This window comes from Staurois parvus, unplaced genomic scaffold, assembly GCF_062004578.1.
Source record: "Staurois parvus isolate SC_StPar_1 unplaced genomic scaffold, SC_StPar_1.0 ptg000019l, whole genome shotgun sequence".
Taxonomy (NCBI): Eukaryota; Metazoa; Chordata; class Amphibia; order Anura; family Ranidae; genus Staurois; species Staurois parvus.
This window is the reverse complement of record NW_028317815.1, coordinates 15,459,914-15,486,152: the sequence shown is the minus strand read 5'-3', so window position 1 is coordinate 15,486,152 and position 26,239 is coordinate 15,459,914. Positions and strand designations below refer to the sequence as shown.

Sequence of the window (26,239 nt, the reverse complement as noted above, 5' to 3'; positions counted from 1 at the left end):
GTTAGGACTGTTTCCTGCCCTACTATACATGGATTCAAGGACTGCAAAGCTGGCCACAGTTGTTACCATGTGATTGTAAAATCTTCATTAGACTTACCATAATTGTGAGTGGAATGTTCTAAACAGTTCCTCACGCTACATATTTGTTAATACATCTAAAGGATATTTTGCAAAGGTTTTAAAATTAGTTTTAATGTCCTTAAATTTATCATTATCATATTATAAGTTTTCAAGGCCCACAGACAGCCACCAAGGCTTGGATAGGCACTAGGTTTCCAGTATTAAAAGATAAGCCTAGGAAAGGAATATGTAAATTTATGTATTGTAAAATTGTGTCTTATGAAATAATATATTATTGGCTTTTCTTTTGCAAATTGAAATGAATAAAAATATATAAAAAAAGATTAGCCTATTAATTGAAAATAGGTAAGTTATATGTTATATTTCTTGCATATGCACACATATGAATGTGTAAATATGTGTTTGCTGTATGCACATGTATACAATTCTTCCTCATCTTCTTCTAGCTGCCAATATTTACATATAAGCACATATACTTCTTGTGTATACATGCATTTACACATATATGGTATATGCATACATTACTGCACTCATACGTAAAGTTTTCTATATTTTTTATGACTCTGATAGCATCATTGTGCTATGGATCTTTAAAGAGCTGAGTGCATTGCGTCTGTGTTCAGATCAATAAAAAAAAAATCCTACATGGTTTCAAAGGTGGCTTTTTTTGACAGTGTGCAAGAGGACATAATCTCCCAATTTATCTGCCCTACTGACCATTGTTATCAGAAATGCAGAACTAAAATCCTAAAGTTTTTGTCACAGAATCAGGAATGAAGGGGAAATCTTCCAAATGGCCAGTTCTTACTACTTAGAGAGATTTCCTTTCTGTTGTGTCTTAAAGAAGATTTCCCTAATTGTATATATTATTATTACAGGTACTTATATAGCAGCATCAATTCACACACAAAGAGAAAGAGAGATAGAGAGCACATTATCATCAGTCCCTGTCCTAAAGTTGTTTTCAAGGGGTTCCAAACTCCCATTCATACATACACATACTAGGGACAAGGTAGACAGGAGCTAATTAACCTACCAGCATGTCTTTGGAGAGTTGGGAGAAACCGGATGACCAGGAAGAAATCCAAACAGGTACAGGGAGAACATGCAAACTCCAGGCAGGTGGTGCCATGGCTGGGATTCAAACCAGCAACCATAGTGCTACTAGGTGGAAGTGTTAACTACTTAGCCACTTTGTTACTAATGGGATAGCAATGGTTAAAAAACACACTGGCAAGGCTTTTAATCCTTTCCTGCTCTGTCCTAAAGCAAAAAATATTGAATTTATATATATATTTTAAGGATGTTATTGACATGTTGCTGGCATCCTACAAGACCTTCCTGAACATATCCCATACTGGGGAGAATTTATTTATACAAAAAAAATTCTGTTTGCCTTCACATTAATATACTATATTACATATAAACCACATAAAAACCAGTATGGAAATATGAAAGGGATGAGCATTGTACTTAACAAACAGTAATTCATGGTTACTGGTGTCTGCTATTTTAAACCGATTTTTTCACAGTAGCATAGTTTTGCTCTCAGATACAGTACACTATGTTATTTGCACAATGTGTAATTAAACTCAGCAGCGATGGCTGGGATGGTAAAGGTATGTGAAATTGTATATTTGATAAATATTTTGTCTTACTGTGGATCAAAATGTATAATTATTACGTCAAGCCTAATTCACATTGTTCACAATCTCTTAAATTATAATTTGAGACAACATAAAGTTGTACCAAGAATGTGATGGGGCTTATTTACTAAAAAGGTAGGGGCTGTTAACTTTGCAATTATGGAATAATAGGAAATACGGTGAATCTTTTTTTGCTAGAATATAATTGATAGATCAAAGTTATTTTTCTGAGTGGAATTTCTTTATTTCTTTTAAAAAATCAACCCTAGGTTGTACAAATTGACTAATAATAATAATAAAATTTCCAATATATTACTCTTCCCATATCTACTAAATACTGCACTGAGCAAAAAACAGAAATATCAGTTTATTTTACATATCAAGCTGTATAATTGTTCTTGATTGTCTTCTTAATAACAATACCATGTAAAAGGGTGTTAATCTGATGTTTTACATATACTTTTTCATTAATTTTGCTTATTTACCTTGTATATATGGATCATAAGGATCATCAATGTCAAAACTAGGATCGAGTGCTTTTAAAACCACCTGCAAAAAAAATGTGATAGGAATAATATTAATCTACTGTGGAATACAGAATATTTTATCCAAATAAAGTTTACATCATACTTGTTTCCCAATGTAGTATGGCTATGGAAAGAACTTCCAGTGTCTTTAAAAGGGTTCTAAAGGAAAAAGTTTTTTAACCTAATGCATTCTGTGCATTAAAGTAAAAAAAATAACTTCAAGTATCAGCTCAAACCCAGTCCCCCCCCCCATAAATACTTTCCTGGCTCCTCTTTCAATCCAGCACTGTGCCCAAAACCAGCATCACTGCTCTCTCCTCTCAAGCACAGAGACAGAAATGGGAGCCATTGGCTCCTGCTGTTGTCAATCAAATCCTGTGAGGAGGGAGTGGGGGGTGGGGCCTAGCCACACTTTCAGTGCGAGCCAGCATGTCTGCCCCCATAACAAGCGCTTGCTCTGGGGGAAGACAAAGAAAAGAAGAAGTCAAGAGTACCGGTGGGGGACCCCAGGAAAGGAAGTTAGGGGTCGCTCTGTGAAACTAATTTTTTTACACGATCATGTACATCACATGTAATGTATATTTTACCTGCTATGAGGACTGCTGCAATCAAAAAGATCACCATGAGTCCCCTTCTTGAGCTGCCATTTTGGTTGCTGCAATAATAGAGCTATTGGCCTCTTTTTATACATTTCTATCCGTAGGAATGGATCTTTAGAAGTAAACAAAGCCTATAATCGGCCACCTCATTCACAGCAAAGCCAAAGATTGGCAGAGCCTCCTGGCCAATTAGTGACTTAACTGTCAACAAGGCAGTCAATCAGAGGCTTAATTTTTCTCTGAAGGCCCATCTCTAGGTTTAGAAATGTTATAAAAGCACCTAAGATGCCATTATGGACATGGTCTTCCAGCCTATCTGAATTCTATCATCATTGGCTTCAGTGGTGTTTTGGTTCAGGTCATTTTTGCTAAACAGCCTGTCCACCTGAACCTCAGCCAAATCGAACACCGACATGTTCAAACAACAATACCTGAGAGTGGAAGTGTGTCCTCAACATATTGAAAATGTACACATCCTCTCAACTGCCGCTCTGAGCTTACCCTCTAAGTGAGAAAAAGCACCTTAGGCGAATAAATAACTGGGAAGCTTTCTTGGGTATATCTTAAAAGTACCATACAAGCTGCAGTAATTGATGTCATCCCACAAGGTAACCCAGATACTGCATAGTACACACAGACGAGATGTGAGGGTTATGGAAGCCACACTCGTACTGGGAGTGGAGCCGGTTTTCCAAAGAGGATTGAGTGTTCTTTTGTGCAGGGTATATGCACAGAATAATATTAGTGTACTAATTCTTTTGCTTCTTATGGCTTTAACCACTTCCCTGCCTGCCCTATAGCAGAAATACTACTATAGGGCGGCACGGGTGCGCAAAATCACGTATATATATACGTGATTTTGCACTTCTGGGTAAGGGGCGCAATCCCTACAGGCGCCTCCATTCGCGGCTGTCAATCACTGGGTCCCAGACAGTACTTACTCACAGCACAGCCATCCAGAGCAGGGTGATTACAGTAAAACACACTGACATGGCCCCCTAGTAAAACACTCCCAGCACAAAGTTAACCCTTTCATCGCCCTGGATGTTAACCACTTCCTGCCCAGTGCCATTAGTACAGTGTCAGTGCTTTTTTTTTAGCACTGATCACTGTATTGATGTCACTGGGGATGTCAGTGACACCAAGTCAGTTCCTCTCAGTGACAAAATGTCCGCCGCAGTCCCGCTATAAGTCGCCATTACTAGTAACAATACATTTTTAAAAAAAAGATTCCAGCATATACCGACATTTGTAACGCTATAACTTTCACGTAAACCAATTAATTTACACGTATTGGGATTTTTTTTTAGCAAAGACATGTAGCAGAATACATTTTGGTGTAAATTTATGATGAAATTTGATTTTAAAAATTTTTTTACTGGACATGTTTAATAGCAAAAAGTCAAAAATATAGTTTATTTCTCAAAATTGTCAGTCTTTTTTTTATAGCACAAAAAATAAACAACACATAGACGATCAAATACCACCAAAAGAAAGCTCAATTCGTGGGAAAAAAAGGATGTAAATTTCATTTGGGTGCAGCGTTGCATGACCGTGCAAATGTCAGTTAAAGTAATGCTGCGCCTTAATGCAAAAAATGGCCTGGTCGGGAAGGGGGGTAAATCCTCAGGAGGGCAAGTGGTTAAATAAAATATTTTTCTGCTCTGGAGGCCTTTCTTAATTTTATGTGACACCCATGTGATATGTGGTTCATTAAGGAAGTTGTTGAAAGCGACAACGAAGGTATATCCCTTGGAGGTAAAAAGGTGCTATTAGACCCACTTCTCTACTACATGGGTCAAAGCTATCTGGTGAGTTCTTAAAGGTGGTGCGGATACATTCATGGCACTGAGTGGAGAGAGCACACTGTGGAGTTTATTGTACAGCAACAAAGAGTGGAGTAGAGGAGATACTTATTCTATTGATGAAGCACATTACGACACTTTCAGAATTAATAATGGAAGCACTGGACACTTGCTTTGTTTTGTTTATGGAAATATTTATTTCTATATCTTAAATTCTGTTAGCTTACCCTTTATTGACCATTGTGACACTAGTCTTTTTTTGCCAGAGGCTTGCATACATTGTTTGTGTATCTGGAGATCCTGCCAGTAAAGATTCATGAATGTGCTTCCTGTCATAGGGTTACAACACTTACTCAATGAGACTCAAGGCAGGAGAGCATTCTCACCATGTGCTAAGACCTCCATGTGCTAAGACCTCCATGTTCTAAGACCTGGCCACAGTGCTTTAAGGGGAATAGCCTTTGGCACTGACTACTTCTGAATTGGCTGTTCTGCCAGAGGAAGTGAAGTCTACCCCTATCTAGGAGTATGAAGAGAGATGGAAACACAGTGACAAGGATGACACTGGAGTTTTTATTGTTGGTCTGGCACAGGAAACCAGGTTAAAATAAGGATGAAGGCAGAAATAACACTGATAAAAATGAGCTTTATTGTAATGTGAATAGATGATGGAAACCTCATGTATGACTTTATTTTTTGAAATTTGCCTCAAGAGCCACCCTAATTGTCCTATGTACTTACATTTTTATTGCCTGTATAAAAAATAGTCCATGTGTAAACTATGCATTAGTATATTTGTTTTAAAAAAAAATTGTCATTTTGAGTGTAAAATCTGCAATTAAACATTTAGTTCATAATGCCAGATGCATGTTTTAATGCCACTAACTAAATGGTATGGCTCTGAAGTCACAAGTAAAGACATTACCTCTCCTTCTGTGGATGGCTCTATGTCTGAATACCTAGAGTCACAAACCACATCCCCGACATCATCAGCATGTCCTTCTGGTATTCCAGGAAAAGCTGAAGCACAGTTCTGAGCAAAATATTTAAATACTTTCCATGTTCTTCCAAAGTCACGAGATCGTTCAACCAGCATGGCTGCAGGACGAAATGACTGTAAAATATGCAATGAAACATATTTTATAACACACAAGAATGGACAGCATGGTGGCTAGATGATTAGCATCTTTGCTTTGGACACTAAGTTCTAATCTTTCTAGTGTTTCTAAAAAACATACTTGTAGTTTAAATGGCACCTCATCAATTAGCTCTTAGATTTGTATGTAAGTATGCTAAGAAAATTCAATTGGAAGTTTCTTGAAGGGCAATATGTATATAAAGAAGGGAACTATTATACCACGCAGGAATAGTTGGAAAGAAAAGACAAGCATTTTATGCGCAATTAAAATTGCACGTAAGACTAAACACTGGGATATAATGCTAGATTTTGGGCTAAACAAATAGATATTGACCTCAGGTAATTGATGTATCTATTGTACCCTTTCATGTTTAATGAATAAATGGAAAAGGACTAGAGATGAGCGAATTATTCAAAAATTCGGTTCGGCTGATTCGCCGAATTCGCCGAATAAATTCGCTTCGAGCCGAATATATTCGCTGCGAATTTAACTTATAAAAAGGGTGTTTCTAGGCTTCAGAGAGCCTTTATATTAGTGCAGAACACTGTACCTTTAATTTAAATGCCCTTGGAGTCTGCTGGGGAAGAGAAATAATACTGTCAGTCAGTATGACATGCAGATGAGTGCCGTCGATCTTAGAATCACCGCACACTTCACTCATTTGGGCAGTCACGGGGCCAAAACCAGAGTGTGGAGCCAAAGTGTGGCGGTGGAGGCAGCAGCAATGGGAGGCCATACAGCACCCTATGACAAAATGGAACCCACCAGCAGTGTGAGGAGACCTGAAAGTGGCACATGGCAGAGTGTGGCGATGGAGACAGCAGCAATGGGAGGCCGTACAGGGACCCATGACACACTCTGGACCTGGCAGCAGCATGAGGAGGCGGTACAGGGGCCCATGACAGATTATGGGCCTGGCAGCAGCATGAGGAGTCGGTACGGGGGCCCATGGCAGATTACGGGCCTGGCAGCAGCATGAGGAGGCGGTACAGGGGCCCATGGCAGAGTGGCGGAGCGTAAGCAGCTAAAATTGAAGGCCATACAGAGGCCTATGTTAAAAAGTCCCCCCAGCAGCAGCGTGGGGAGACGACTATCAAGAGTCCAATGGCAGAGTGGCGGAGCAGAAGCAGCTTCAATTGAAGGCCATACACAGGCCTAGGTTTAAAAGTCCCTCACAGTTATATATTCCAATAACGAACTCTACTCCTCCGTGCAATCTACTTACGAGACCCTGGGCAGGTCTGGGTCCAATTTGTGGTAGAGACTGGTTTTGTTCAGCCATGCTTGAGCGAGTAATAACAGGTCTGTGCTGCCCTTTGGTGTCTGGCTTAATGCGCACAACACTGAACGTCCCAGCGTTTGTCAACGATTTGCCGTTAAGTGATGCAAACCCGCTGAACCACGTTCATGAGGAGCCGGTACAGGGGGCCATGAATCAGTATGGACCTGGCAGCAGCGTGAGCAGACGACAGAGGCACATGGCGCAGGGTGGCGGTGTAGGCAGCATTATTCTGAAGCCATACACAGGCCTAGGTTAAAAAGCGGAAGCCGTCAGCAGCGTGAGCAAACGACAGAGACACATGGCGCAGGGTGGCGGTGGATGCAGCAGTATTCGGAAGCCAAACACAGGCCTCGGTTAAAAAGTGGAAGCCGTCAGCAGCGTGAGCAGACGACAGAGGCACATGGCGCAGGGTGGCGGTGGAGGCAGCAGCAATGGAAGGCCATACAGCACCCTATCACAAAATGGAACCCACCAACAGTGTAAGGAGACCTGAAAGTGGCACATGGCAGAGTCTGGCGATGAAGTCAGCAGCAATGGGAGGCCGTACAGGGACCCATGACACACTCTGGACCTGGCAGCAGCATGAGGAGGCGGTACAGTGGCCCATGGCAGAGTGGCGAAGCGTAAGCAGCTTAAATTGAAGGCCATACAGAGGCCTATGTTAAAAATAATAACATGTTTGGGGCATGATTCATGGCGGATTTAGTCAGTTGTGTCAGGAACTGGTGGTTTGAAATCCAGACTAATCCACGCCTGATTCATTTTCACAAACGTGAGTCTCTCCACACTTTGGGTGGACAGTCGTGTCCTCCGCGGAGTTACAATACCTCCTTCCGCACTAAACACGCGCTCCGATGCCACGCTACTGGCCGGGCATGACAGCCTTTCAAGGGCAAATTCAGCTAGTTGGGGCCAAAGGTCAAGTTTCGTTGCCCAGTAGTCAAGGGGATTGTCTACCTCGGTTGGCAGGGTGCTGTCCAAGTAGGCCCGAGCCTGTTGTTTGAGGTCCTGCTCCAGGTCCACCTGATGCTGCTGCTGCTGCGGCTGGTTAGTAGTTTCCTCACTGCGCTGGTGAAGAAAGCTACTCATCATCGACTGCAGACTGAGGCAGCCGCTGCTGGTGGAGCTGCCACTGCTCCTACCACCCCACCCCTCCCCTGCTGCCATGGCAGCGGAATGCGAGCGCACAGGGCCCACAGTGTCTGAGGATGGACGTTGGCGCAAAAAGGCAGAGACCAACTGACTACATAGGTTGTTTTTATAGTACTTTATTTTGGCCTCCCTCTCAGCAGGTGTGAAAAAGGCCACCATTTTTGAACAGTAGCGAGGGTCCAACAAGGTGGACAGCCAAAAGTCATCCCTCTGTCTGATGGTTATTATTCGGCTGTCGCTGCGCAAGCAACCGAGCATGCTATGGGCCATTTGTGCCAATGAATGCGAGGGACTCCCTGCCTCCATCTCCACAGCATACTGCCACGGTGCGTCTGGGTCCTCTGTCTCCTCCTCCTCTACCAGATGCTCCTGCTCCTCCACTCCTGTCCGCTGAGTGGAAAAACCACCCATTTCACTCAATAATTCCTGAGCACCAATGTCCTCCTCTACCTCCGCCTCTTCTTCCTGTCCTGCCCCCACAGGGGTCATGTGGCGTTGAGATCTGTGCGCCACATCTACCGCACCCTGACCAGCCATTGTTAACAGCATTTGTTCCAGGACGTGCAACAGAGGAATGACGTCGTTCATCCCATAGTCCTGCCGACTCACGAATAGCGTGGCCTCCTCAAAGGGCCTGAGCAAGCGGCAGGTGTCACGCATGAGCTGCCAATGGCTGACATCTAAGTTACACAGGGGAGTACCTTTATCCGCTTGTAACATCAGGAAATCGGTGATGGCCTTTCGCTGTTCGTAAAGGCGGTCTAACATGTGTAGGGTTGAATTCCACCTTGTTGCAACGTCGCAGATCAGGCGATGCTGTGGAATTCCGTTCTGCCGCTGCAGCTCAAGGAGGGTGTGCTTTGCGGTGTAGGAATGGCTGAAATGCATGCAAAGTTTACGTGACATTTTAAGGATGTCTTGCAGTGGGATGGTGGATTTTAGGAACCGCTTGACAACCAGATTGAACACGTGAGCCATGCATGGCGCATGGCACAACCTTCCTTGACGCAGAGCAGACACCATGTTCTTTCCGTTGTTGGTCAACATGGTTCCGATTTTCAGTTTGCGCGGAGACAGCCATCTGTCGATTTCTCTGTTCATTACACTCAGAAGTTCCTCCCCTGTGTGACTACGTTCACCAAGGCATACCAGGTGCAGCACAGCATGACACCGTTGCGCCCTGCACATGTGATATGCCGGTCGGGTAATGGGACTTGGCACGGGGGTGGCGGCTGAGGACACGGCGGAAGAAGAGGTGGTAGAGGCGGACATCTTTGCTGGACCAAGGACGTGCAAACGTGGAGGCAAAAGCGGCGTGACCTGTCCAAGTTGCTGGTGCGGCAGTGCCGGCACCACGTTCACCCAGTGGGCCGTAAATGACATGTACTGTCCCTGACCGTAGTTACAGCTCCACACGTCGGCGCTGCCGTGCACTTTGGCAGAGACCGACATGCTCAAAGACTGGCCCACCATCTCTTCTACATGTGAATGCAGGGCTGGCACTGCCTTTTTGGCGAAGAAATGCCGGCTTGGCACTCTCCACCGCGGCTCGGCACAAGCCATCATTTCTCGGAAAGGTGCTGAGTCCACCACTTGGAAAGGGAGGGACTGCAGCACCAGCAACTTGGACAGGACGACGTTCAGATTCTGCACCGTCGGGTGCGTGCTCGCAAACTGTTGTCTCTTGGAAACGGATTCCAAGAAAGACTGCTGATGGAATCCGTGAAGAGGAGTAGCAGGAGAAGGAGCATCTGAATGAGCGGAAGATGCCAAAGAGCGACAACTCCCCTCAGCAGAGGTGTTGGAGCCTTGACTGGCTGATAGAGGGCGATTGACGTCGGGTGACGGAGCAAGTAACGGAGCGGGTGATGGAGCGGGGGCTGGGGCAGGCAGAACCGCCGTATCTTTATCACGGTTTTCCCAGGCCACCGAATGGCGACGCTGCATATGCTGACGCAACGCTGTAGTCCCAACATTGGCCCCCTGGCCACGCTTGACTTTCTGGCCACATAGTCGACATACGGCTACGTTTACTTCCTCGGGCGGCTTGACGAAAAATTGCCACACCGCCGAGTAGGAAACTTTGCCCCCGCTACTCCTCACTGGCTGACTGCTACTTCCTCCGTGCACACCGGCACCACTACTGGCCGTGGTGGTAGGCTGCAGTGGAGCTGGTGCTCTACTCCGTGGCCGTTTTGCTCCACTGACACTGCTGCGACCCTGCTGCCTCCTGGGAAACCCACCGACTGTTTTGCTCGCTGCCAAGCTGGCACCCTCTTCTCCTGATGATGCGGAAGCAATAGCCTGATGACGACGAGGCTGCCAAGTGCGATCAGCCTCATCATCATCAATTAGGGTCTCCGCGTCACTACTAGCCCCCTCGGCTGCGTGTGGGTCAGGAGACAGACCTGTCTCTAGACCGGCTACCGAGCCACTCTCCTCGCCAGTACTTCTTCGCCTGGCTGCTGAAGAGGCGGATGTCTCCCCCCGTTCCTGACCGCCCTCTGTTAGCTCTTCCTCACTGTACAGTGGGGCTGAGCCCACAGCATGCGATACTTCGCTTGGTGAGGGAACAACAAAGGACAGGGGCAGGTCGAGGACACGTGATTTCAGTGGGCTTGCTCCCGGGCCATGCCAACTAACGGTTGTGTCTGACGTACCCACCGACCGTTGGCTGTAGGTGTCAGAGGTGACCTGGGAAGAGGAAGACGACCGAGTCAACCAATCGATGACGGCAGGGTTGTCGGTGGAGACACGACCGCTGGATGACACCGGGAGCACTGGCCTCTGGCTGCGACTAGTGCTGCCTCGACCCCTTCCTCTGCTGCCACGTCTGCTCGCTCCTGAAACATTGCCTCCTCTGCCACTCCTCTGCGTGTTGTCTGACATACTCTTTAATTCAATAAGCACCCCAAAAATAAAACCGGATTTAACTCTTTGAACGTACAATAGTGGTTGTGAAGCAGAAAGTCAGTTTATTTAGCACAATCGGTCAATTGCAGCTTGCCGTTGGCTGGAAACTGTACGTTTATGTCACTGGAATGCACTAATCACCCAAAAAATATTACCGCCACCCGGCGTGTATATGGATTTAACTCTTTGAACGTACAATAGTGGTTGTGAAGCAGAAAGTCAGTTTATTGTACACAATCGGTCAATTGCAGCTTGCCGTTGGCTGGAAACTGTACGTTTAGGTCACTGGAATGCACTAATCACCCAAAAAATATTACCGCCAGCCGGCGTGTAAATGGATTTAACTCTTTGAACGTACAATAGTGGTTGTGAAGCAGAAAGTCAGTTTATTTAGCACAATCGGTCAATTGCAGCTTGCCGTTGGCTGGAAACTGTATGTTTATGTCACTGGAATGCACTAATCACCCAAAAAATATTACCGCCACCCGGCGTGTAAATGGATCTAACTCTTTGAACGTACAATAGTGGTTGTGAAGCAGAACGTCAGTTTATTGTACACAATCGGTCAATTGCAGCTTGCCGTTGGCTGGAAACTGTACGTTTCTGTCACTGGAATGCACTAATCACCCAAAAAATATTACCGCCAGCCGGCGTGTAAATGGATTTAACTCTTTGAACGTACAATAGTGGTTGTGAAGCAGAAAGTCAGTTTATTTAGCACAATCGGTCAATTGCAGCTTGCCGTTGGCTGGAAACTGTACGTTTATGTCACTGGAATGCACTAATCACCCAAAAAATATTACCGCCACCCGGCGTGTAAATGGATCTAACTCTTTGAACGTACAATAGTGGTTGTGAAGCAGAAAGTCAGTTTATTGTACACAATCGGTCAATTGCAGCTTGCCGTTGTCTGGAAACTGTACGTTTGTGTCACTGGAATGCACTAATCACCCAAAAAATATTACCGCCAGCCGGCGTGAAAATGGATTTAACTCTTTGAACGTACAATAGTGGTTGTGAAGCAGAAAGTCAGTTTATTTAGCACAATCGGTCAATTGCAGCTTGCCGTTGGCTGGAAACTATACGTTTATGTCACTGGAATGCACTAATCACCCAAAAAATATTACCGCCACCCGGCGTGTAAATGGATCTAACTCTTTGAACGTACAATAGTGGTTGTGAAGCAGAAAGTCAGTTTATTTAGCACAATCGGTCAATTGCAGCTTGCCGTTGGCTGGAAACTGTACGTTTATGTCACTGGAATGCACTAATCACCCAAAAAATATTACCGCCACCCGGCGTGTATATGGATTTAACTCTTTGAACGTACAATAGTGGTTGTGAAGCAGAAAGTCAGTTTATTTAGCACAATCGGTCAATTGCAGCTTGCCGTTGGCTGGAAACTGTACGTTTATGTCACTGGAATGCACTAATCACCCAAAAAATATTACCGCCACCCGGCGTGTAAATGGATCTAACTCTTTGAACGTACAATAGTGGTTGTGAAGCAGAAAGTCAGTTTATTGTACACAATCGGTCAATTTCAGCTTGCCGTTGGCTGGAAACTGTACGTTTCTGTCACTGGAATGCACTAATCACCCAAAAAATATTACCGCCAGCCGGCGTGTAAATGGATTTAACTCTTTGAACGTACAATAGTGGTTGTGAAGCAGAAAGTCAGTTTATTTAGCACAATCGGTCAATTGCAGCTTTCCGTTGGCTGGAAACTGTACGTTTCTGTCACTGGAATGCACTAATCACCCAAAAAATATTACCGCCAGCCGGCGTGTAAATGGATTTAACTCTTTGAACGTACAATAGTGGTTGTGAAGCAGAAAGTCAGTTTATTTAGCACAATCGGTCAATTGCAGCTTCCCGTTGGCTGGAAACTGTACGTTTATGTCACTGGAATGCACTAATCACCCAAAAAATATTACCGCCACCCGGCGTGTAAATGGATCTAACTCTTTGAACGTACAATAGTGGTTGTGAAGCAGAAAGTCAGTTTATTTAGCACAATCGGTCAATTGCAGCTTGCCGTTGGCTGGAAACTGTACGTTTATGTCACTGGAATGCACTAATCACCCAAAAAATATTACCGCCACCCGGCGTGTATATGGATTTAACTCTTTGAACGTACAATAGTGGTTGTGAAGAAGAAAGTCAGTTTATTTAGCACAATCGGTCAATTGCAGCTTGCCGTTGGCTGGAAACTGTACATTTATGTCACTGGAATGCACTAATCACCCAAAAAATATTACCGCCACCCGGCGTGTAAATGGATCTAACTCTTTGAACGTACAATAGTGGTTGTGAAGCAGAAAGTCAGTTTATTGTACACAATCGGTCAATTGCAGCTTGCCGTTGGCTGGAAACTGTACGTTTATGTCACTGGAATGCACTAATCACCCAAAAAATATTACCGCCAGCCGGCGTGTAAATGGATTTAACTCTTTGAACGTACAATAGTGGTTGTGAAGCAGAAAGTCAGTTTATTTAGCACAATCGGTCAATTGCAGCTTGCCGTTGGCTGGAAACTGTACGTTTATGTCACTGGAATGCACTAATCACCCAAAAAATATTACTGCCACCAGGCGTGTAAATGGATCTAACTCTTTGAACGTACAATAGTGGTTGTGAAGCAGAACGTCAGTTTATTGTACAGAATCGGTCAATTGCAGCTTGCCGTTGGCTGGAAACTGTACGTTTGTGTCACTGGAATGCACTAATCACCCAAAAAATATTACCGCCAGCCGGCGTGTAAATGGATTTAACTCTTTGAACGTACAATAGTGGTTGTGAAGCAGAAAGTCAGTTTATTTTGCACAATCGGCAAACTGCAGCACCAACTGTGCACGACAGCCACCAAAAAAAAAAAGGGTGTATGTCACTTTAAATTTTCGATTCTTTGATAGCTGTGGCCCTAAGTAACGATTCTGTGTCCCTGAGTAACGATTCTGTGTCCCTGAGTAATGATTCTGTAGCCCTAAAGTCTCTGTGGCCCTAACTCTGTCCCTTAATACACACAGGTCTGTCTCTCTTGAATGACCGGAGGCTAATGGAGAATTCTAAGATGGCCGCGATTTATAGCTCCACCATTACACAGTGCTGGCTGGCTGCTGATTGGCTAATGCGATCACATGTCATGAATGCATTATGGGTCAGCGCGCCTTGTCTGCGCGCCTTCCCAGAGATCCCCGCCCCATCTTCTCTGTCCATTTTCTCCGTCGCCACACATGTCGCCGCCATTTTTGGGAAAATTCGATTCGTGCATCCGAAGTTTGCTAATCTTCGGATTCGTCGCGAATAGAATTTTTCCAAATCTTCGGAACCAATTCCACTTCGTCATGTTCGATTCGCTCATCTCTAAAAAGGACCCTTATTTCTATATCAGCTTTCTAAAAATGGTGCCCTATCTGGTCCCAATCGAAGCTTTTACATATACACCATTAAATCCCCTTCAAAGTATTATGTACTGTATTTGTCAGGACATTGTATCAGTCATCAGATTTGTTCACATGGTCATTAGCAATACATTTAGTATACATTTAATGTCAACAGCAATAGTTCTATCTTAAGGCATTTTAATGAGCATTCATTACTAGCAAACCAAGCCGAAGTTAAAATATGATACTAACGAAAAAAGTTGCTCAAATGAATGCAAAAGAACCATCAGCCTTAACAATACACTTCAAAAATATCACTGTGTGTACAAAATGAACCACAGGATGAACACCCATGGAAAACCCAATAATAGAGGAAAAAAAAATATGGAAATAAAAATAAAAGTTGGGTTGGAGGAGGAGATCACTTTGATAAAAATGGAACAAAACATAGTGTCAGGGCTCCGGGTATGACCAGAGGTATGTGAACTGACGCAGGGAAACGCAGGCTTCAGATATGTTATAAACAATATAATTTATTAATACTAACAATACAAAACGCAGTGCAATACTAAAACATAAACACAGTGCAAACGAACCAAACCAAACCACCCACAGATAACAATACATACAATGCAAGCGTAGTCAGGCAGGCCGGGTCAATAACAATCGGGCAGGTAGGAAAAGGAGGAGCAGGCAGAGAGTAGTCAGGTCACGAGCCGGGTACAGCAACTAATGGGCAGGTAGGTACAGGGGGTCAGGCAGAGAATGGTCGGGGTCACAAGCCAGGGATCAAACAGGAGAAGTCAGCAGAGGTCAGGATCAGGCAGGGTCGGCAATGAGTCAGTCAGGCAGGAACAGGAACAGAAACAGGAATGCAGGTAACAAGATACAGGGGCCCATGGAAAAACACACACCAAGGCACAGACTGCAGGTCTGGCCATCCCTTAAATACACCTGCAATCAGCCTCAGGTGTTTGGCTGACTGCAGGGTTGAGTCTCTGATTGCTGAGAGCACCCGCTGGCCAGCCCTTTTGGTATTAAACTCACTGGTGAAGTTCAAAGTGTAAGGATTCAGAACTTGATGGTGTGAACCTCCTGTGCTCCTAACTCAATAATGATACGCGATAGTAAAAAACTCCCAATGAAAGGAAGCTGCTAACATCTAATCATATACCCTATGACAATTAGATAACCAGAAATAAATGATGTAGCGCTTCCCAAATAATATGAAATATATCAATACTACGTGAATATGAAATAAGTAAATCAATACACATATAAGTGATAATCTTACATACTATAAAGTGAAAATAATACAAGTGTATGAAGTGACCTGATCTACTGGGGATCCAATCTGAAAGAAGTGAATACCGATCCACTAAGGGATCTAAAGTGATAGCAATAACTTAAAGTGTACACACAAATAATCTCACAAAGAAAAAAAAGAGAGAATAGTGTATACGTGAACTGATCCACTAATGGATCCACAGTGATAATCAAATTAGTGACAATTCCAAACAATAAGTTTGAACTTGATAATAGTCCAAATGGGACTATAAGATGAGCACTGTCCAAATAGGACTAAGGACCAAAGGAACCACACAGATGTCAAGGAAAACACTCCTTAATTAGATGTGGACAATCACTCCCCCACAAATAAGGAAAAAACCCAAAAGCCAATATCAAATAAACAAACCACACATAAAAATCATGTGACCTTAGCATAAAGATAAGAATAAAAATAAAATGCCACATGACAATTTAGCACGGAAGTGAAACGACACACCGTGCCACACTAAATCCAATTAATGTACATACATTATAAACACATGAAATATAAAAAATAAAAAACAAGAAAAAGTCCATATTGGTGTTTTAACACCACGTTATCCAATATATCAGGAAATCGTGCAGGTGGATAGTGGATGTGCGTGACCACAAAAGATATCCACAAACAGTTGAAATACCCGCTCACCTCCTTGCTGCGACCCACAAGGGTCAAAACACCTGTAGGAGCACCAAACAGGATCCTCCATGTAAAAGACTCCTCTGCCACTGCACACCTCTCCCTGCAGCGATATCCCCTTCAGGAATAAGCGTTTGGATGGGGAAAATCTTCTCCTGGTAAGTAAAGTGTGATATAGCCAATTTCTCCTTGCTGCAGTGCTTTTCCTGATCCCTTTCACATGTGTGTTTGCCTGTGCTCACCTATGGGCATCATCTGCTGGGCTTTATTTCCTTCCCTTCCATCACTTCAGAACTAATCCTTTTACAAAATCCTGAGCTTGTTCTATGGTTCCAGTCCAAAGGATGAGAACGTAGTCAATTTATCTGTACCTGGATAAAATCCTGGACAGACACACCGAAGATGCTCCCCACCCCCGAAGAGCCAAGATTCCCTGTCCCCCACCAAGTAGATATTTGGATATGTTGGGGCACATTTAGTCCCCATTGCTGTACCTTGGGCTTGGCAGAATGTCTTATTGCCAAACTGAAATTTATTGTGGGTTAAAAGGAATTCCAAAATATCAACAACGAAATGACTATGTTTATATTTCTCTCTTGATCTACTGCTTAATATTTTTTTAATGACCTCAAGGCCCTTAGAATGTGGGATGGAAGAGTAAAGAGATTCAATAACAAGAGTAAGGAGAATCATACCTGGAGGGATGGCTAAATCATGTAAAAGTGTCAAAAGATGCAATGTAATTTTGACATAGGAGAACTGATTGATAACGAAAGGTTGAAGAGGTTCTGTCTATATATTTGATGCATCTTTTCATATTTTTTATTCCTCTATTTATTATTGGGTTTTACCACGGGTGTTCATGCTGTGGTTTATTTTGTACACAGTGATATTTTTGAAGTGTACTGTTAAGGCTAATGGTTCTTTTGCATACATATGAGTGACTACTTTCATCAGTATCATATTTTAACTTTGGCTTGCTTTGCTAGTAATGAATCCTCATTAAAATGCCTTAAGATAGGACTATCGCTATTGACATTAAATGTATACTAAATGTATTGCTTTTGACATATATATAGATATATATATATCTATATATATATATATATATATAGTGTGTGTGTGATATGGTTTTTGACCACTAGATGGCATCTTGTATGTTTGAAGACTATCTCCATTTATGTCAACATGTAATGTGACTGTTTGTCCACTAGATGGCATTTTCAGTATTGGAATGGCCTACCTTTGTACTTGAGTCTATTCTATTGCGCATGTGTGTGACGTCAGCACGCACTTTACGTGTGACATCAACACATTCTGCACATGCACAGTGGGTACATGGTGGCGATTTTAAGGGGATTGATTTTCCTCAGCAAACCAAACGATTTTAAATGCCTACCGATCAGGAAGGTCGCCTCCACACCCCCAGATCTACTAATGATGACCCACGCCTCAGTCTGATAAGTATTGAATTGTACTGGATCTAGCTCCTGCATTATGAACTGTTTTTGCTCCAAGGGACCCAAGCCTTTTCCTGTTTCAAGGGACTGCTCCTTTCATTTTCCCACTTAGTTGCTATTTGAAGACTAACTCTGTATATGTATATGTATATGTGAGGTTTTATCTACTCGAATCCTCCCTAGGATGGCACCCTTACCCCTTTGGGTGCTAGAGGGGGGGTGAAGATCTGCAGATCTGCAGTAATTTACACCAAATTACATCTAAGCATTACCTGCTTCCTCCTCTGGACTTCTATTTGGACCTCAAGATTATTGAGTCATCTATTTAGTGCATGAGGGAGGTTGATACAGCACTAATATCCTCCTCTGGACTGCACGCTATGTGTACACATTATTTACTTTCCATATTATATATCTCTTTTGAAAAGGTGCAACATCATAATTTATGGAATACCTCATTAATGGGGGCTTTCTTTGGTCCAAGCTCACAATATGGAGCTGAATTAGTCATTACGGGACTATACATATTTCAATACTTGGTCCACCATATTTAGATCTGTGGAGTGTGGTGCTTTATTGTTTTGTTTTGCATGTTTTTAAGATGCTTTTCATTAAAGAAGTCGTTCATAAATAGTTTTACCATCAGCCTGTTTTTCTATTATTAATAAGTATACCAAAAACCCATGAGTCATGGTAGAATCCATTAACCAATCCTTTTAGTTTGGTTTGCATACAGGTGTTCGATTGGGGATTCCCGGACTATCTTTTTGAGACCTTGAGGCTTTTTTTCTTGGAGGTTTCAACAACAATGCAATATTGTAACCTGTAAGCCAATGAACTTACTCCAATCTAAACTAATTTTGTTAGTTGCCAAGAAAATGTATGCAATGTGACACATCCTCTGCTCTACAGCTGCCATTGGATGAAGCTTTCCAATTGATTTTTATAAAGAAGACTTAGTTACTGTGATGAAATTTGGATGTTTGTATAATAAGCAGGTTCATGGCTGCATATTTTCTTTATGAACAATCCTTTTGGTTGTTGTTGATCTGTTTTAGATCTCTACATGAAAGAAGAATTCTCAGGATTTCTTTCTTCTGTGATTAGAGAGTTCAGAGGAATTTCATCTTAGTTGAAATAATTATACATAACAATACTTTGATTTTTATATTAGTAGCTATTTCAAATTAAAAATTGAAGGGCTCACAACAATAAGCAGGCAGTTCCAATTTTACTAACTACTGGCAAACTAAAAGATCACTTTAAAATGTTTTTTTTTGTCAGCTTGAGATCAAAGTGTTTTATGCAATTTTGCTTATGCATTAACACACGATTCAACACCTTTAGCATACAAAAATACTTTTTTTTCTATAAAACAGGGTGAGATTTTACATTTTGGAGCTGCTTCTGTTGAGGAACATGAGCAATAGTGCTCAGAGCTGCCTCCTTTTTTTGCACCAATTAATAGAGCAGATTTTTCTGAACAAAATAGGGTATATAATCAAAAAAGCGAATAGAATGGAGCTGCTGCCGTTTTGCTGCATACTTCCTTATAATATTATAACATTTGTATTATTTAAGTAAATAAAAGTGTACAGTACCTTGAAGGTAATTACCAGATGGCTGAACTGAAACAATGTTTCTAAATCCAATCTAATACTGACGTAATCAATGCCTAGAAAGAAATAAGTAAAATGTAAGTCTCCAGAGAAAGAAATATATTCCCACTTTTAAGTTATTATTTTTTATCTTCCATTATTTTCCTCTTGAATTGGTATACACATTTTTGCAATGTAAAGTATATTCTATAAACATTTTTAATTGCTGTTTTCTTAAAAATTCCTTTGTTATTTTTCATTATTTCAGTATGGGGATCATTAATGAGCTGGCTAAAATGTAGTAGCAATTAGTTAATGTTTGATTGGTTGGTGTTGTTTAGCATACAGTATATTATCTTTTATACTGTTTTAACATATAAACCTGCCTGGAGTCTGCATATTCTCCCTGTGCCTGCGTAGGTTTCCTCTGGGTACTCCAGTTTCCTCCCACACTCCAAATAGATGCTGGTAGGTTAATTGGCCCCTGTCTAAATTTGTCTTAGTATGTATACGTATGAATGTGAGATAGGTACCTTAGATCGTAAGCTTTTTAAGGGTAGGGACTAATGTGAATGTACAATATAAGAGGGGCATACAAGTCAAACTGGGACTTTTGAGTTTATATAATAAAAGAACACATTTTAAGGAGTGGAAACTGCATTTATTTTTCGGCATACTCCCTTGCTACATTTATACACTTATCCCAGTGTTTAACTAATTCCTGGAAAGTTTTGGCATAGAAAGATTTGTCAGTATGCCTGAACCATCTTAGGACAGGATAGGATTTGTCTCTTGTGCAATTTCACAAAAGGTTATGCGTCGATTATCCAGGATCAGGCATTCCACGCATTAAATTTTCACAGGAATGCCTGCTCTGGGCTGGGAACCACCACTGCCAGGATTGTCACTGACGCACATACGGCCATCTTTGAAACGTTTACAGCTTTCAAATGTCTTATGCTACTGAGCGTCTCATTGCCATACTGTGCTTGAAGTCTTCTGTAGATATCTGTGAGTTTTACGCCTTCGTTCACAAGAAACTTCATCCTTGCACGCTGTTCCATGCACGCACTAACACTTGTTGTCTGCCATCTTGATTAATGGTCTCTGGACATGTGTGCCACCTATCAGTAATAGGACACACTTGCCACGCTAGCATCCCTTATTATACCTGTAAAATTAAAAGTCCCGGTTTGTCTTGAACGCCCCTCATACAGTATATGTAAAGTGCTGCATAAACTGACGGCACTATATAAGTACCTGTAATAAATAATAAATATATAAATAATAGAGCTGTATCAAGTAGCAGTAAGTTAAATACAACTGGTGTGTTGCTCTGGTATTTGTACTCCTTGTCAGAAGTTTGACTGTCACCTGCTTGGCCTGATAGTGCAGGGTTTAAAGGACTCCCAACTTGCCTTCCTGTGAGTGGAAGGATCAGACTTGACAAACTATTCTATTTCCAGAGCCAAAAAGGTCATTTTGTTATCTTTAACATCTTCCAATGTAAAATTGGTGTCTGCTGATATGATGTGTTTATTAGTGTTCACTCATTATGACACAGTTGGTAAATGATATGAATTTAAACCCATGTGTTCTGGTGGAAACTAGCCCTTAGAAGTATGTCATGTTGGTAAATTAAGATTTCCAAATCCAGGTTCTCTTCTTCTTAATGAGAACATTTTTGCATTATTTGTTAACAAACAAGTTGGCTGCAATTTGGCTCTACGTGCTTGGAAAAAAACATTTCAAAACAATAGTTTCTTATTGCTCAAAAGTTGTACTTCTTGCCTATTAGCATATGCTACTGTGACAGCACCATCTATATACAAGACAACTCAACCGGCCAAGATTCGATCTATTTTTGGCCAGCTTCAACCAGGTATAGGTTATCTGTGGAGCTCTGGACAGACACTACCCCAGAACTATATGGGCCCATTCACGCCAGAAACTGCATGTTACTGCATTTTTTTTGCAACTATGCATGCAGTTGGTATGCGTTTTACATTAGGTAATGTACGTTTTGCATGCAGTTGACATGCATTTACATGCAGTTGACTTGTGCTTTGCTAACTGCACTTGACCTTTGAGGCTATTCCCTTCCTTGGGCTTCTATGTGCACTGTGATGCGTTGCAGTGCATTTGCAGTGAAGTTTCATGCTTTTGCGTATGTTTTTGTGCGTTTGCAATGTGGGAAAATGCAGCATGGGCATAGTGTGAACTATGCTCATAGGATTGCCTGGATTTTGGACTGTCTATGCAGTTGAAGTGCAGTTCAAAATGCTGCCAACTGCAGCCAATTGCATTCCACTGCATTCGATGTGAAAGGGCCCTAACAGTGTAGGACAAACCACTTCTGCTGGAGAGGTGATATGACCTTATACTGAAGTAAAACACTGTTGGTTCTCTGGAATTGTTAACTCTGAGACAATTCTTCCAAGTTTTCAGTTCCCAAAAAATAGTAGAATTTATTTACAGAAAATGGTTTGCCACTTACTAGTTCTAATATTTCTATTTAAAAATAAGTGAAATATAAAAACACAACACTGGTCTATGGTATAAAAGCACCAAACCTAGCACAGCTATAAGAAGACATATTACAGCACCCTATATAGTAATCCTTCAAGTTCCAAACCCAAGGGGCGCAATTAAGAGTATCATCTCTATACCTTGTTTAATTAGGAATCAATTAATCAAATTGTGGTCTGTTATTTCTATGTCCTACATTGGTACAATTGAGAGAAATAGAATGTATATGTTATGGGCTGCTTTAGAACAAAAGTTTAAAGACATTTACTATTACGTTTGATGTCTGTTATCATTTACCATTTTCCGATTGCCACCATCTTTTCTTCCAATCTGAATCAAATGTTGTTATAACATTTTCAATTTGGTGACTGTTTGGGTAATTATATGGATCATATGGATATCTGGAATCACACATAAAACATTTCTGATCATCCTAAAATAAAATGAAATCAGAAGTATTAGTACATAGTTTCTAAAAGACCAGTTTCTTGACTTTTGTTTTACCCTAGAAAGGTCCCACAGAATGTCCCACAGGGCAGGGTGGAAGAGGGCAGATTACCAGATATATTACCAGTAAATAACATACACAATGTGTGATATTCAGGGAATTTGATATCACCATCAACAAAGAGTACACTGTAGGTTTTTAAAGTGGTTCAAAATGTTTAAACATTGTTTACCATAATGAATTCTACACATTAAGGTAAAAAAAAGTTTCGGTACCTGTCTTGCCCCCCTTACCCCCTCACACACCCCACTCTCACAGGCTTTGCTGTGCTATATCTTTACAATCATTTAAAATAAATGTATGTTTATTTCACAACATGACAGGCTAATCACTGGCAACAGCAAATTTTCTCTTTCCAAGGGAATTTTAGCTTAATAACTGAGGTAAAGCTCTGCTATCACCTAATCATGTACAAGTAAAAATATTGCTTTGCTTTAACTTTTCTTGAATATTATTGGGTATCCTTTGCAACATGAATAGTCACAACATTCACTAAGCTAAGGTAATTTAGGGAAGGGTTCCCCTAAGGCTAGGTTCACATTTCCACGTTCCTGCGGGCTGCATTTTGCGAGTGCACGAGAGTTCATTCATTTGAATGGACTCCCGTGCCCTGGGACACGCAGGGAAGAAGCCCCTGCACTTCTTCGGAAAACACAGCCCGCACAGGAACATTGGTTCCCAGTAGGTTGCAATTTCCGGTGCGGGCGGCGTGCCATTAGAATTGATGGCACCCGCCCGCGGGTCCACATTCCTCTGTGCAGGTGGTGCGGCTGCACAGATTTTTGTGCGGATCTGCAGCGGCACCACCTGCACAGATGTAAACCAGGGGTAAGGGGCCTGCTTAAAGTAAAATTAAGCCCAATAGAACAGCGCTAGACAGTCAGTGGTAAGGAGTCAAAATTCACCTCCCCTGGAGGTATATCTTTACTGATCAAATAGTTAAAATTGTGTAAGTTGTAGAAAATAACATGCAGAGCAATGATGACCCAGGACTTGTGAGGTGAAGTGTCTGCTCACCTGCGTCCCCTGACTGGGAATAGACGTTGGTTCTCTGTGTGTTCCTGGACCGGCTGGGGATTGCATTGCTCCTGAAATGACAACACTGCAACTGGGACGGGGGCAAAAATAGAGCCCTGCAAGTGAGGCGCAAGCTTGTCTGGTCCACACAGAGGACCAGCGTCTCTTCCCGGTCCGGGACGCAGGTGAGCTGGCACTCCACCTCTCAAGTCCTGGGTCATCATTGCTCTGCATGTTGAGTCATTTTATTTTCTAAAACTTCCACAATTTTAACTATTTGATCAATAAAGATATACCTCCAGGGGAGGTGAATTTTGACTCCATACCACTGACTCTCTAGCGCTGTTCTTTTGGGCTTAATTTTACTTTAAGCAGGCCTTACCCCTGGTTCACATCTGTGTGGGTGCCGCTGCAGATCCGCACATACCGCTGACTCTCTAGCGCTGTTCCTTTAACCCCTTCCCTACCACCCTATAGCAGAACTACTGCTACAGGGAGACAGGGCTGCACACAATCACATATATATATACGTGATTTTGCATTTTCGGGCAGGGGGTGCCGCCATTGGCGGCTACAGATGTCGATCCCTGGGTCCCGGTTGAATACTCCCTGCTGGAACCCAGCGATTGCTGAGTATCACTGTCAGGAGAGAGACCTGTGTGTAAACAACACAGGTCTCTCTCCTGCCAGCAGTAACATGCTGATCTGTAATTCTCTGCACAGCAGAGAAATACACAGCAGTATGTTTCCCTAATAAAACACACACAGCACATTTAGCAAAACAGCATACCGCACACAGTTAACCCTTTGATCACCCCAGATGTTAACCCCTTTCTGCCCAGTGCCATTAGTATGGTGTCAGTGCTTTTTATTAGCACTGATCACTGTATTGGTGTCACTGGGATGTCAGTGGCAGTTAGTCAGCCCCCCCCCCAGTGTCAGAATGCCCACCGCAGTCCCGCTATAAGTCACTGATCACCACCATTACCAGTATAAAAAAATACAAAAATTCCAGTACATATACCGCCATTTGTAGACGCTATAACTTTCACTTAAATCAATTAATTTACATGCATTGGGAGTTTGTTTAGCAAAGACATGTAGCAGAATACATTTTGGCCTAAATTTATGAAGAAATTTGATTTTTAATTTTTTTTAATGGATATGTTTTATAGCAAAAAGTCAAAAATATATATATTTTTTCAAAATTGGCAGCCTTTTTTTGTTTATAGTACAAAAAATAAAAAAGCACAGATGATCAAATACCACCGAAAGAAAGCTCTATTTGGGGGAAAAAAGGACATCAATTTAATTTATGTACAGCGTTGCATGACCGCGCAATTGTCAGTTAAAGTAATGTAGCACCATATCACAAAAAATGGCCTGGTCAGGAAGGGAGGTAAATCCTCTGGAGGGCAAGTGGTTAACAAAGCAAGAAGAGGAACACACACAAACACATGTATTTTTATATATGAGAGAGAGAAGCACTTTGATATGTCCTGTAAGTCATTTTAAAGTGGTTGTAGAGGTTGAAGTTTTTTTCACCATAATACGTTTTCTGCATTCTCTGCATTAAGATAAAAAAAATCTATTGTCAGCTCCACCCGAGTTAATTACGTGAACCCAATCTCGGTCCAGTGCTGTGCCTGAAAGCTGCAGTTCTGCTCTCTCTCTCCATTCTCACTGGACTCAGTGGGAGCCATCAGCTCCTGCAGCTGTCAGTCAAATCCAGTGATAAGGGAGCAGAGGGCGGGACCAAACCATACTGTGTGTGTCAATAAACACACCGAGCGTGGCTCTGGATCGAACATGCACGTGTGCCACCAAAGGAAGTGTCTTCCTATTGTGGCACATGCAAAAGAGGATCCTAGAGTGCCAGCGAGGAACCCCAGAAGAGGAGGATCAGGGAAGCTCTATGCAATACCTTAAAACAAAGTAGCTAAGTATAACATGTTTGTAATTAATACAAAAGCAACTGTACCGTCACTTTAAAAGTTTTGATAAAGGTTTGTATATTTGAATATATTGCCAAGGCTCCTGATTGGCTAGGTATTTCTATTCTTATTAAACCTAACCCCCTTCTAATATGCAATACATTGCTATTGCTTACCTCTAGATAGCTGATGATGCAATATCTTTGAGGTTCATCCTGTCCACATGTTGATGATGCTGAGAGCTGCCTATTACGTCCCACAAGAAGATCTCCAATAGTTGGATAACAAGATCCTTCCTCACAGCTGCCCTGTGCATTTCCAAGACTTATCAGCTCTCATGGAAGAAAAAGAACATAACATTTTATAACGATGTTTTGGAAAAGAAGTATGTTATATTATAAACACTATATTAGTCATGAATAATAAAATGGGTTATAGAAGGCTAATTGCTGAAACTGTTTCTATGGTTTTAAAAAGCAGTTCTAATTTGGGAATTAATATATGCCCCTTGCTTTTCTTCCTAGAATGGACTGCATGACCTAGCCAAGATGAATTAAAAGAACAAACTCGATTCTTGTGGGAGGTAAGGGAGGTTTTTTCCCATCTTAAAGTTTTGATAATAGTTTATATCACAGTAAATATGTTTAAAAAGCAAAGATTAGGGATAGGGTAAAGGAAAGCCTGGATTAGATATAGT

At 42.1% G+C, this 26,239-nt stretch overlaps 1 protein-coding gene across 1 annotated transcript in view; it reads right to left on the bottom strand.

The window, feature by feature from the left end:
* LAMB4 (laminin subunit beta 4) overlaps positions 1-26,239 on the bottom strand; it is a 178,426-nt gene that overhangs the window by 134,614 nt on the left and 17,573 nt on the right. The window contains exons 4-8 of the mRNA XM_089685091.1: positions 25,719-25,876; positions 22,381-22,516; positions 19,558-19,631; positions 5,584-5,772; positions 2,213-2,276 (exon numbers count right to left, since the gene is read on the bottom strand). Of these exons, the coding sequence (XP_089541217.1) occupies positions 2,213-2,276; positions 5,584-5,772; positions 19,558-19,631; positions 22,381-22,516; positions 25,719-25,876 (621 nt within the window). The remainder of the gene's footprint in view (positions 1-2,212; positions 2,277-5,583; positions 5,773-19,557; positions 19,632-22,380; positions 22,517-25,718; positions 25,877-26,239) is intronic.